Source organism: Globicephala melas, chromosome 1 (genome assembly GCF_963455315.2).
Source record: "Globicephala melas chromosome 1, mGloMel1.2, whole genome shotgun sequence".
NCBI lineage: Eukaryota > Metazoa > Chordata > Mammalia > Artiodactyla > Delphinidae > Globicephala > Globicephala melas.
The window spans coordinates 38,012,878-38,025,813 of record NC_083314.1 but is presented as its reverse complement, the minus strand read 5'-3'; the positions used below and the strand labels follow the sequence as shown (position 1 = coordinate 38,025,813).

At 46.0% G+C, this 12,936-nt stretch overlaps 2 protein-coding genes across 8 annotated transcripts in view; one reads left to right on the top strand and one right to left on the bottom strand.

Moving 5' to 3' along the window:
- Positions 1-726: 726 nt before the first annotated feature.
- On the bottom strand, positions 727-1,915 carry G0S2 (G0/G1 switch 2). The gene is made up of 2 exons (XM_030873082.3): positions 1,593-1,915; positions 727-1,432 (listed from the first exon to the last, which is right to left on the bottom strand). The coding sequence occupies exon 2, from the start codon at positions 1,399-1,401 to the stop codon at positions 1,090-1,092; it is 312 nt and encodes a 103-aa protein (XP_030728942.1). The 5' UTR covers positions 1,402-1,432; positions 1,593-1,915; the 3' UTR covers positions 727-1,089.
- The window catches only part of LAMB3 (laminin subunit beta 3), a 68,558-nt gene continuing 56,468 nt past the window's right edge, over positions 847-12,936 (top strand). For 4 of the 7 annotated variants that reach the window (XM_060294143.2, XM_060294126.2, XM_030872917.3 and 1 more), the window contains exon 1: positions 848-1,523. The gene's annotated coding sequence lies outside the window, so the exon portion shown is untranslated. Of the gene's footprint in view, positions 1,524-1,620; positions 1,753-1,979; positions 1,998-12,936 lie in introns of those variants that run through there. The other 3 variants (XM_060294152.2, XM_060294129.2, XM_060294136.2) reach the window with 3 other exon arrangements.

Below are 12,936 nucleotides of genomic sequence, written 5' to 3'. Positions count from 1 at the left end.
CCTAACTACTTCTTTAAGAGCCGTTGTTTAAAATTCCCTATGCTGAGCCCCATAGAGCCACTGGACTAGCTATTACCACAGAGCAAGTTCTGTCCCTGGAGGAAGATGACTCAGGACTGTGACAACCGGTCTTTTCCCCTCCTAACCTAGAACTTCTTACTGTGACTCAGTTTGGGAGGAGAAGGGCTTGGTAGAGCTAGACATCCAATTAAATGTTCTTGGGAGATTGCCTTCCCTCTTTTCCTACCAGCTAGCTAGTTTCCTCCCTCCCTCCCTCCCTCCCTCCACCCCTCCTTCCCCCTCACTGTCCCCACCCCCCTCCACTAAAATACAGTTAGGAAGAAAGAGGTATCAACCACGAGACCCTCTGGTGCACAGGTCTGAGATGGCAAATAGGCTTTGCGCCCTAGAATTAATCAGTATCTCTCATTCACTTACTCTAGCTCAGAAGCTGATTTATCTTCTGATCTTAAAATGCTGAGTCTGGTGAGACTTAGAAAAGTTTCTCTCTTGCCACTCCTAACACAAAGCAAAAACGAATCCTTAACAGACTTATAAGCATGTAAAATCAATATGAGTCCAGAGCCCTGAAGCAAGTGTTGCCTGACCTTCAGGAAACTGCTCTCTCCACTGGGCTCACGTTAAGAAGACCCCCTCCGCCAAAATGCCCACCCTCCCTGCTGCCCACCCCAGAAAACCGTGCCCCTCAGGAATCAGATGCTGAGATATAATTACAAAACGTTTTTTATTTCAAAATGCAAAATGGTGGTCACTGTAATAATAATAACAATAACAACAATAATAATATAAAAAGCATTTCTCCTCCGTTCACCCTAGTGCAAAATGCTGGATGCAGTCAGATAGCTGGAAGGTTTTGGACATGTCATCTTTCTGCAGTGCTGCACAGCAGCAAAACTCAATCCCAAACGCCTTTTGGTGGATCCACGTGGTAGTTCAGTTCTAAAATCAGTAGCTTCTCGTCAGTCCAAACAGCACGAGACGCCCACTCGAGCCCGACCCTCGCGCTCTGCCTCACTCTCCTCTCCCTGTGTGTCTCTCTCCCCCTCCCTCCGCCGGCCCCCAAGGTTCCTACGAGGCGTACAGCCGGTTGGTCGGGGCCCGGCAGCCCTGGACAGCCTCCAGCTGCTTGCTTTTCTCCAGCAGGGCCCGCGCCCGGAGGGCCTTTCGCTCCCGGGCGGCCTGCAGCTCGGCCACCGCTGCCTCCCGCTCCCGCTCCCGCTCGGCGGCCGTGAAGGGGCTGCACAAGGTCTCCATCAGGCCGAGCACGGCGCCGAAGAGAGCCAGCACGCCGCCCAGCACATACAGCCTCACTAGACTCCGTCTGGGCTTCTGCGCCATCAGCTCCTTGGCCAGAGGAATCAGCTCCTGGACAGTTTCCATCTCGGCTCCGGGCTCTCGGGGTGGGAGTGATCTGCGGGAGAAGCGGAGCAGAAAAGGGGGGCTTTTAAGCCACCGAAAGACGGATGCATCCTCCCGAGCAGCCCTCACTCGGCTCTCTCGGGGTAGGCCTGCAGAGAGGGGAGCCCACCCGGGACCCCGCGCCCCGCCGCGCTCTTCCCCGCCGGACTCACCTAGGGGCGTCGAGCGAGCAGCAGGCAGCGCAAGCCGGGTGGGCGGTCACGGTGTGCGTGGGTCCCGCGGCTCTGCGTTCTCCTCCTCCTCCTCCGCCTCCTTCTCCCCTTCCTCGGTAGCCGCGGGTCTTCCGGATGGAGATTCCGCAACTGACACCTGGTCAGCGCCCCGGGGCCACTTATATGTTTTTCTCCGAGCCCCGCCTCCTGGGCTCTTTGGGCTGGTGCCAGTGCTGCACCGGCCAGAGAGTGGAGGGGGCGGGAAGAGGAGGGTGGGGGAGGAGCGGGGCAAGGACCCTGGGGGAGTCAGCCACGAGATGTGCACGTCGCGCCGGCTGTGTGAGCCCGGGGTGCGGGGGAGGGCGGGCCTGGATGTACAAGGGTGAGGACCCAGAGCCCAGGGAGGTATCCACGTCCATTTCTGACCTCTTTCTTTCTTTTTCTTTTTTTTTTGGTACGCTGGCCTCTCACTGTTGTGGCCTCTCCCGTTGCGGAGCACAGGCTCCGGACGCGCAGGCTCAGCGGCCATGGCTCACGCGCCCAGCCGCTCTGCGGCATGTGGGATCTTCCCGCACCGGGGCACGAATCCGTGTCCCCTGCATCGGCAGGCGGACTCTCAACCACTGCGCCACCAGGGAAGCCCCTGACCTCTTTCCTAATCGTGTGGGTGGGTGCTTCCCTCGTCCGGGGCAGCCTGGAAGGACCCCTTATAAGGACACCTGGGGTTCTACCTAACTGAAAAATTAGTTTTTATTCAGGAGGTTTGTCGTCTTCCCACATGTGTAGGGATCCGAGGTAGAAGGCAAGGGGGAGGGATCCGGGTAATGATCAGAACGGGTCTCCAGGCTCTGCATAATGCACTTTGTGCTTATACTGTTTATTTCTGGTCTGACTGGTTTTATTCATAGGTGCTTGCATCGCTAGGGTCACTTGATAGATAACTATTCATTGAGGGCGCCCTTTATACACAGATGGGGCGTGTGTGTGTGTGTGTGTGTGTGTGTGTGATGTCAGTCTCTGTGCCTGTAGGTGTTTGTATCTGTACTTTTGTGTATCAGGGAACTGCCGTTAAATTCAAATTGTCCCCACTCCCACTTGAGAAGTGAAGTTGGGGGCTAGGGAGAGGTGAACATGGAAGGGGGGGCCGTTGGTAAAAGTTTGTCTGCTGGTCTGAACTGCAAATATTTCATTACTTTCCTCAATAATTATATGCCACTTCCCTGGATCTGGGGGGGCAACGCCACCGTACCAGCTCCACTTAGCATAGAAACAGTTTAGGGACAGAAGAGTGAGAGTAGGCAGCTTGGGTAAGAAGCTGAAGAGTAGAGAGTACTCTAGGAAGCATGAGGAGGGTAGGGTTGATTTCAACTAGGATTAAACTTCCTCATCTTTGCGGCGGGTGTTCTAGTTTAGCTTTGGTTATCCATACACAAGAGTTAGTTAGCAAGTAGGGGAAAGGAGAGACCTTGGGCTAAAAGCGCTTCAAGCAGAGAAAGGGAGAGGGCAAAGAGAGGAGGGGGAAATTGGACTGGCCAGAAAATTGCAAAAGTCAGTGATGCAATCTTGCAACAGCAAAGTCAGTCAGGCTGAGCCTTGCGGGGAGGGACCAGGAAACGGCTGTTGCAGGGCTCACGTATTGGGTCCTTGGAAATTTTAACAGTAATCTTTCTTTGGGGTCTGAGGCAATTTCCTAGACAATTCATTTTAAAAAGGCAACAGTTACGTCTACCCTTCACCTTGGCTATTAGTAGTTCGGTTAGTAGGATTTGTGTGTGCAGATTGGGCAAGGATACGTAAAGAGCTTATTTGAAATTCTACATTTTAATTTGTACACAAGCAGTCAAGGTGACAAAGGGCCAAAGAGGGATGATTCCTGGAGGCCTGTGTCCCCTGCTTATTTATTCTTTTCACCTCGTGATGCAGGAAAATTCTGTAACAAGGGGGGATGAATATCAGTCTTGGCATTTTCTTTGAACCTTCCTTATAATTTTGGAGAAGCCTCTAATAACCGGTGGAAATGATCTGTGAGCTTACCCAAGATCTGTATGAGTTTCAAATACTACGGCTTCTGAATGAGCGTATGCTGTACACCTTAATACCAGGGCTTTCACGTGATTTCTGCTCTGACGGTGAGTCAGCCCTTTGGAGCTTTGGACCCAAAACTCCGAAATGGACTGTTCAGTGAGCATTTCTAGTATTTCTGTAACTCAAAGACGCAAACTGCACGCCTCCCGACGTCAGCAGACTGTAATGTGTATGGGGTTCCCCTTTCTTGTGATTTGCTGCGGTACAGCACGTCACCATCTCAGATGGGTTCTCCTCTGTCCCTCTCTGATAATCCAACTTTGTCCACCGCCCCAGGCCCTACCAGCTTGCTGGCCAGGGCTGGGCGGAGAGGGTGGCCAGTGCCATGGACTGGGGTCACTGGTGGATTTGGTGTTCCTTGTTTAGGTGGTAGCTGGAGCTGAGTGTGAGATGGTGGGAATAGAAGGCTGAGGAATCCAGGTTCACCACATGCCTAGAAATTTCTGACACAGCTCCTCTGTCTGGGTAGGAAAGAGTACCCAGTTCCTAGGGTAGCAGTTTGGCGAGGGCTTGGGAAACTAAGCACGTGATTTGACTGCGCTGTTGTCTCTTTAGAGATGTAAAGCCTTGTGTTGCATCATGCATGTCAGACATAGGGTATAGCGGTCAAGGTCATACCAGTTGTAGGGTGACCAACCATCCCAGTTCGCCTAGGGCTGAGGGGTTTCTCCAAGATACGGGACTTACAGTGCCGAAACTGGAACTGTTCCGGGCAAACTGGAGCCCATGAGTCTATCCCAACGTTAATTCCTGCCATTTCTAGGAAAGCAGGATTGGTCAGTTTAAAATTTGTTTATTTTGCTTGCCAAATCCCTTTCTCCCAAACATTAAAACATTCAGAAGTATCAGCAGAAGAAGCAATCACAAAGGGGCAACGTATGGTCCGAGGAGTCAGTTCAGAAGAGGGATAGAGCTATCCCAACAGCCGTGCTTAGGGGTTTGAAGGAACAGGGGACAGACGTCTTTTGGATGGTTGGTTGTGTGTGAGCCTCAATTATAGTAGTATTATTTTGTTACTAGCTTGCTGCCTGTCAAAGTCACTGCCCAATTCCTGAGGTTCCAGGAGGCTAGAGCATGGGGATCATCACAGGAGATATGATAAAACTATTTGTGTATCTTATACTCCAGTTTTTTCAGTCCTTGAGTTACTTTCATTTCATGTAAATTAGTTTTGGAGAGAAGGTTCTTATCTCTGAAATATCAATGGATGATTTTAAAATCTACATGGCTAACCTAATTTATCTTCCCCTGATCTTGTACATTAGAGTTCTAGTGTCCTGACATTTCTGTGTGGATATCCTGCTTTTAACACAAGCCTGCCGCACTTGAAACAAGACTCCCCACTTTCTCTGTACTCTTCCAAACTGAGTCACCTTCTCAATATTCTTATTTCTAGCGGTGGCATCTCCATTTTGCCTGTTCTCTGGGTTTGAAATATTGTGACATTTTCTTTTAGAGGTCTTCCCTGACCTGTTTATCACACCATTCCCTGCCCAATGCCCTGCTTTATTTTCCTTCCTAGCACTTCGTACCTGGCTTTACATTGATGTAATTATTGGTTTGCTTTTGTGTTGTCTTCCACACCCACGTGAAGCTAACCTTTATGAGGGCCAGAGTTTTGTTTTATTCTTCACTGTGTCCCCAGGACCCAGTATAATCCTTGGCACATAGCAGGTCCTTAATAGGTAACTATGGGATTAATGAATGTCTTCCCCATTGGACTGGCAGGGGATAGACTATGTTTATTAAGTTTGCATGCAGTCAGACTTTCAGTGGATACTCAAGAAGCATTCAGGGTTTATTTGTTTTTGGTTTTTTTTGACAGTTTTTTTTTGTTTTTGCCTTTAGTCCTTTCGTCTCTAATCCATCTCAAACACTACCACCAAATAAATCTCCCTAAAATTAAATTTTTATTCTTTTTTTTTTTTTTTGTGGTATGCGGGCCTCTCACTGTTGTGGCCTCTCCGATTGCGGAGCACAGGCTCCGGACGCGCAGGCTCAGCGGCCATGTCTCACGGGCCCAGCCGCTCCGCGGCATGTGGAATCTTCCTGGACCGGGGTACGAACCCGTGTCCCCTGCATCGGCAGGCGGACTCTCAACCACTGCGCCACCAGGGAAGCCCTAAATTTTTATTCTTAATTGCCTTTTTCAAAGCCCGGATGATTTCTCATTGCCCACGTGACGAACTTTTGGATTCTGCACGTTAAATTTACTTGATCAATATTCTTGGATCCGAGACCTCTATCATCTGATCTTCCCTACTCATCTAACTTCAGATACTATTCTTCTCCAACAAGAATCCTTTGTTCCACAGATGGGTTTCATACAGCCCAAGAAACAATTCCTTCTCATTGCTGCCGCCTCACCTTTGCTCCCCCTCTTCCTCCTACCCGAAAAGCTCTTCTCTTCTACTCTGTCTTCCTCCTTTCAGGTCCTGTGCTCCAAGAAGCCCCCACTGCCTGTGCCAGCACACTCTGCTCTTCCCTTTCTGCGAATTCCAGCTGGCTTTGTGGCTGGGACCGCACAGGTTGGCACTGCATTATGTATTGTTTTATACAGCGCTCTCATTGCGTCCTGTGCGCTTGCCCTGTCTCTGCAGAAGACCAGGTCTTTGTACCTTTCACGGTGCTAACGTAAAATAGGGGTCCAGTCAACGCGAATGACATTGACCTAAAAGTCAGAACTGGGATAATGATTACAAAATGGTCAGTTAAGACTCTCTTGGGAGGTTATTTTAGGCACAGTGGCTTGTCCTTGGCTCAGAGCCTTGGGCTTGAAATTGCCCAAGACCTGGCAACTTGGCTCGATCCTCTCCACTCTGGCTCCCTCACCTTTTACTTCCATTCCCAACTTCGTGTCTGACATTGCAGTGACTGGCTTACCCTTTGGAATCCCTCCTACCTGCCCCCGGGACCCCAGGGCCTTGACAAATCAATACCAAGGGATAGACCCTTCACAGACATTTTGCTTTTGTCCCTCACAGCTTCTGGCCAAGCAGAGACACTAGCTGCTGGAGCAGGCAGCATGGGCTGGGAGCAGTGGCACCCTGCTGCCCACATAGCACAAGCCCAGTACTGTCCTTCACAGGTTTGAATCAGTGCAAGGAACTTCCTTCAAGCTCAAGTGCTAGCTGGACTTAAGAGTATGGGGCTCTGGAGTCAGACACACTTGGGTTCCTTCAAGTCCTGGTTCCTCTTGCCGGGGTCTGACCTTGGACGAGTGACTTAACTTCTCTAGCCTCCATTTCCTCATCTGTAAAGTGAGGATGATGCTAACACCAACTAAGGGGTGTGGTGAATACTGAGCTAGGGCACTATGAAGGGCTTAGTGGTCTGGCACCAATGAAGCAGTTGGTTCAGTTATTATTTGGTTATGCTTCAGTTGTCTTTGCTTTCTGCTCCACGTCAGCAATTCCCGTGGTCCTTTATCCTAGCCCAAGACATTTGCATTCCCTAGGTGGTGTAGGCAGCAATAAGGTCCAGAGCCTTTGTTGAAGCCAGCTGTGTGTCTGATACTATGTCATGTATAGCTATAAAAAAAGCAGAATACAAAGTTCTCCTTGCCCTCAAGTAGCTCATAGTCAAATAGAGGACACAAACATTAAATAAGTTATGACAATATATTGAATACTAGGATAAGCACAATCATAGAACTATATACCAGGTAAACAAATAGAATGAGAAGTGTATTGATTCAGTTTGGGGAGGAGGTGGTCAAAGAAGGCCTAAGAGTGGATGTCTGAGCAGCTTAGCGTATTAAAGGATGAATAGTGTTCACTGATTCTGGGAGGGAAAGGAGGGGTTCAGGGTTGAGGATTCAGGAATGAGAGAGGACTTCACATGAAAAGGGGAGGATGCATGAGAGTACACTGCATGGTCCAAGAGAAGTTAGGCAAGATTGGTGTTAGAGCATAAAGGATGGGTTTGGGGAAATGGCAGGAAATAGTATGCAGGAGGCAGGTGTTTAATCCTAACTATCAATTTGTCTTATATTGAATTGTTTATCCTGTAGGCAATGGGAAACACTGATGAATTTTAGGCAGCAAAAGAGTTCAACAAGGTTACCATTTTAAGTAGATAACTATGGTAGAGTGAAGAATACATGAGAATGGAGCAAGCTAGAGGCAGCAAGTGGGGTATTGTTAGAATAATTCAGGCAGGAAGCGGTGAGGGAGTGGACCAAGACAGAGGCAGTGGGGACAGAGGGAAAGATCTGAGTGATAAATTATAGGTGAAACTGGCAGACTGTGGAAGAGAGAGGAGTTGGAGGTAACTCCCAGGCTTGGAGAAGAGAAGAGGAAAAACGCATTTGGTGAGGAAGAGAATGAGTTCCATTTTGAATGTATTAAGTTTGGGCTGTTTATGGGACATACAGGCAATGATGGTCAGCAGAGAGTTGTATGTAAACCATGAATCTGGAGCTCTGGAGAGAGGGTAGGTCTGGAGTTGAAGATTTGAGAGGTTTCAGTGAGTTGGGGATGGATGAGATCTTTGGAATGGGAGAGATCACCCATGAAGGGACAGAGAGAAGAGGGAAAGGTTGAAAGTCTGGAGATTGAGGAAACTTTGATGCTTGCATAAGGCTGGTAGTGAAGCAGAGCAATAGGTCTTATTTCCTAAATCAGCTTCCAGAGTAGTTCAGTTCTAGGGGTATGTATCACAAAATCTGATTTTCTCCCTTCATATCCAGAATCTAGGTCAGAAGCCCTCTTGTGATAAAGTACTCTTTTCTTTCCTTTCTTTCTTCTTTCTTTCTTTCTTTCTATCTTTCTTTCTCTTCCTTCCTTCCTTCCTTCCTTCTTCCTCCCTTCATTTTTTCTTTCTTTTTTCTTTTTTTTTTTTAGTAAAGCCAATACTTTATTCACATTTCCTTAGTTTTTGCCTAATTTCATTTTTCTGTTCCAGGGTCCCATGAGAATATCACAATACATTTAGTCATTATATGTCTTCAGGCTCCTCTAAACCGCGACAGTTCCTCAAACTTTCCTTGTTTCCACTGACCTTGACAGTGTTGAGAGTACTGGGCAGGTATTTTGTAGAATGTCCTTCAATTTGGGTTTGTCTGATGTTTTTCTCATGGCTAGACTGGGGTTACGGGTTTGGGGGAGGAAGATCACAAAGGTAAGATGACATTCCCATCACAGCATATCAAGGGTACATGACATCAATGTGACTTATCACTGTTGACATTGACCTTCAGGCTCAGGTAGTGATTGTCAGGTTTCTCCAGTGTACTCCTTAAAAGGAAGTCACTGTGTATGGCTCACATTTCGGGGGCAGAGAGTTATGTTCCATCTCCTGGAGGGGAGAGTATCTACATTATTTGGGATTCTTCTGTCAGGTTTGTCTATTCTCCCCCATTTAAAAGGACTCTTTTCTAGTGTGGTAGGCAGAATTCTAAGATGGCCCAAAGATTCCTGCCCCTGGTGAACAAGCCCTGTAAAATCCCCAGGACCTGTGAATATGATTGGATAGTCACTCCCATGATTCGGTTATGTTACATGGCACAGCTAATTTTAAGAAAGGGAGATTATCCAGGTGGACCTGATCTATCATGTGAGCCCTTAAAAGGAATTGGGCTGTTCTTGAAGAAGAAATTCAAAGTGTGAGAGGGATTCAAAGTGAGGGAGAATCTCCCTTGTTAACTTTGAAGATGGAGGAGGCAATGTGGCAAGAAATGTGGGTGGCCTCCCAGAGTGGCTCCCAGCTAACAACCAGTGAGAAAATGGGTTGTCTGTCCTACAACCATGAGGAACTAAATTATCCTGCAACTACGTCAACTTGAAAGAAGACCCTGAGCTCCAGATGAGATTGTAGCCCCCTGGATATTAGCCTTGGGAAACCCTGAGCTGCTGTGCCCAGACTTCTGACTTACAGAAGTGAAAGCCTATAATTGAATATTGTTTTAAGCTACTAAGTTTGTGGTAATTTGCTATGCAATAATAGACAACTAATACAAGCAGTATGCTTGGAGCTCCTGCTGGGATGCCAGGAGAAAACCCAATCAAAACTTGATGAGGATTGGGGAAGACTCCCCGGGATGAGGAGAATCTGGCTTTGATTCTGTGGTCCATCCTCATAAGCACTTCTTTGAAGACACCTTGTCCTTCCTTGTCCTTCTCTGTTTCTTTCATGTTTACCCAGAAAGACTTAACTGTGGTAGAGTCAGCTGTCTGCTCTATATCAATCTACACCCAAGAAATTGGAGAAATTTGTCAAACTAGGCTGCCTGCTTATTTTCTATAAATTTAAGATCACAAATCTCAAATGAACAGTTAGCTATAACTTATGTTTTCCCAGTCAGTTATTTTTATTATTCTCTAAAAAGACTTTTCTACACTTTCTCCCCACCTCTTAAACAGGCTGTATCCTCTTCTTCCCTGATACCTCCTGCCCTGGTAAGATAGAAGGAATCAGCCGGGAGCTACTTCATTTTTCAACCACCAAATCTATCTGCATCAGTACCCACACTCTCTACCTTCTGTCACGTTACCAGGGAGGAAGCATCCTCCATTCTTTCTATATAGAGGTGCCCCTAAATCTCATCCTGACTCCTCTATTTAAGGTCTTGGGAATGTACACAAAACTTAGGTTGCTTTGGGTTGCAAGTAAGAATCTAATTCAAAATGATTTAACAATAAGACAAGTATATTATTTCACAAGACAGGGTTTCCAGGATTAATTCAGTAGTGTAACATTATTAAAAAGCAAACAAACCTGGTTCTTTCCATCTTTCTAGTCTGATATCTTCAGCATCTTGTGGAGATTGCCACAGTCTGGCTCACATGATGTTTCTAAGATAGCTGCCACTGTTCTAGGCATTGCATTCAATATGATAACATCTGGTGAAAGGAGAGAGACTGTTTTTCTTTTTTTCTTTTATCAGCAAAGAAACCTTTCTTAGAATCTTCCTAGAGACTTCCTTTCATTGGCCAGAAGTGCATTAAATTCCCATCCCTAAGACTACTTATGAAGGAAAGGATAACCTTCATGAACTTGGACCAGTGGTTCTCAAAGATTCTTCCTGGGACCAGAGCAGTAACATTACCTGAGAACTTGTGAGAAAAGCAAATTCTTGAGCCCTACTCCAAGCCTACTGAATCAGAAATTCTGGATGCAGGACTAGTTGTGTTTTTAAAAGTGCTGTAGGTCATTCTGACACATGCTAAAGTTTGAGAACCACTGGCTAAGGCTAATCTTTGAACTGGGGAAAGGACAACAGCCCTGAAGACTTGAGAAACACGGGGGATCTTTAAGCAAGGAGGAAGGAGGGTAGGGATTTTGGATAGGAAGTCAACTTCCTGCCAGATCCTTCCTCTTTCCTGAATAATCATTTTCTCCTTTATTATAGTATCCCTCAGCATACAAACATACTCTAATATCTGTGTCTTAAAAAACCTAGTCCATGACCCCAAATCACTATCCCGCTGCTGCCAGCATTCTTTGCTCCTCTTCATAACTGAAACTGTGTATTAACAGTTGTCTACAATCACTGTATTTATTTCTTCATCAACCATTCATTCTTTTACCCACTCCCATCTGGCTCCCATTAGCACCACCCCAACAAAATCCAATGGGATGCTTATTAAATGAACTGAATTTTAGTATTCAACAGATAGAACCATTTCTTCCTTCTAGAAACACTTTTTTTCTTTTTGCTTCAGGGACACTGCACTCTCTTGTTTTTCATTGTACTGCATTATTTTATTCTTCTAAGCTCTTCTTCATTACACCTTTCTCCTCTATCAATCAGTGGTTCTCAGCCTTGAATGTCCATTAGAATAACTGGGGAGCTTTTAAAGTTTCTGAAGACCAGGCTGCACTCTAGACCAATTAAATCAGAAATCTCTCCAAGCAGGACCCAGGCATTAGTAATATTTAAAGCTCTAAAGGTGATTCCAGTGTTCAGCCAAGATTGAGAATCATTGCCCTTAATATTGGGGTACCCTAGAGCCCTACCAACATTATTTTCTTAGATCAGTGGTTCTCAGCTCTGGCTCCACTTTAGAATCATCCTGGGAACTTTAAAAAACTACCGTTGCCTGGGAGTTCCCCAAGATGAATTGATTCTGAATCCCTGGGTTGATTCTAATGTGTAGCCAGAATTGTGAACCACTTCATAGATGATTTCCTATAGTTCCATGGATTGAGACTCAGTACTTTCCTATAGAACTTTCTGCAATGATGGAAATGTTCTGTATCTGCGCTGTCCAAGATGGTAGCCACTAGCTTCTTGTGGCTGTTGAGCACTTGAAATATGACTAGAGTGTCTAATAAACTGAATGTGTACTTTTATTTAATTAATCTAAATTTAAATTAAATAACCTTATAAGTGTGGCTAATGTCTAGCATATTGGACAGCACAGCACTATATGTTAATGACTCTGAAATTTATTCCTCTCTCCTGAGCTCCAGGATTACATATTAAGCTGTCTAATAGGTATCTCTTCTTGGATATCTAATAGAGTGTCTTTAAGTTAATACATAAAAATGAAATTCCTGATTTTCTTCTTCAAAATTTGTTCCTCTCCTAGTTTTCCCAATCTTGGTAAAATGTTACCACTTCAATTGCTAAAGTCCCAAACATGGAAACCATCCTTTATTCCCTTCTTTCCTCATCTTTGTCAGCCAATTTGCAGCAAGTCCCATTTGTTCTACTTCCAAATATACAATTTGACTCTGTCTTTTCACCTCCAGCACCTCCAACCTGGGCCAAGCTGCCATTATCGCTCACATAGAGCAGCCAAAGCTAGAAGTCATTGCATCCTTAATACATGCTTTCTAAGACCGTTGTATGTATTAGCTTGTTAATCCTACAAATAACTCTGCAGAGTAGGTAAACTACTGTCCCCATTTTGCTTAATTAATGTGCTTTGGATCGCACAGCTAGTCAGTGGCAGAAATGGGATTCAAAACTAGATTGTCTGATTCTAGGGTCCATATTCTTCACCATTCACTTTTCTGTCTCTCTGACTGTCTATAAGGCCCCATGTCAGTGGTTTTTCATCCTGGCTGCAAGTTGGAATCATCCAAGGAACTTTAAAAAATACCAGTTTCACAACCCCACCTCAGACCAGTTAATTCTCTTGGGGTCAGACCTGGGCATCAGAAATTTAAAAAAAAAAATCAGGGAATCCTACATAACCAGTGTTTAAAACCACTCCCTGTCTGAGACCAGGCCCCTGCCCACATGTCCCACCCATTTCAGCTCCCACCTCAATCATACTGTTCCTGTCCCTTCTTCCTACCTGTAGAAGAA

What these genes read in the sequence shown, in the direction of transcription:
- G0S2 (XM_030873082.3), bottom strand. Translation starts at nt 1,401, where the DNA reads ATGGAAACTGTCCAGGAGCTGATTCCTCTGGCCAAGGAGCTGATGGCG.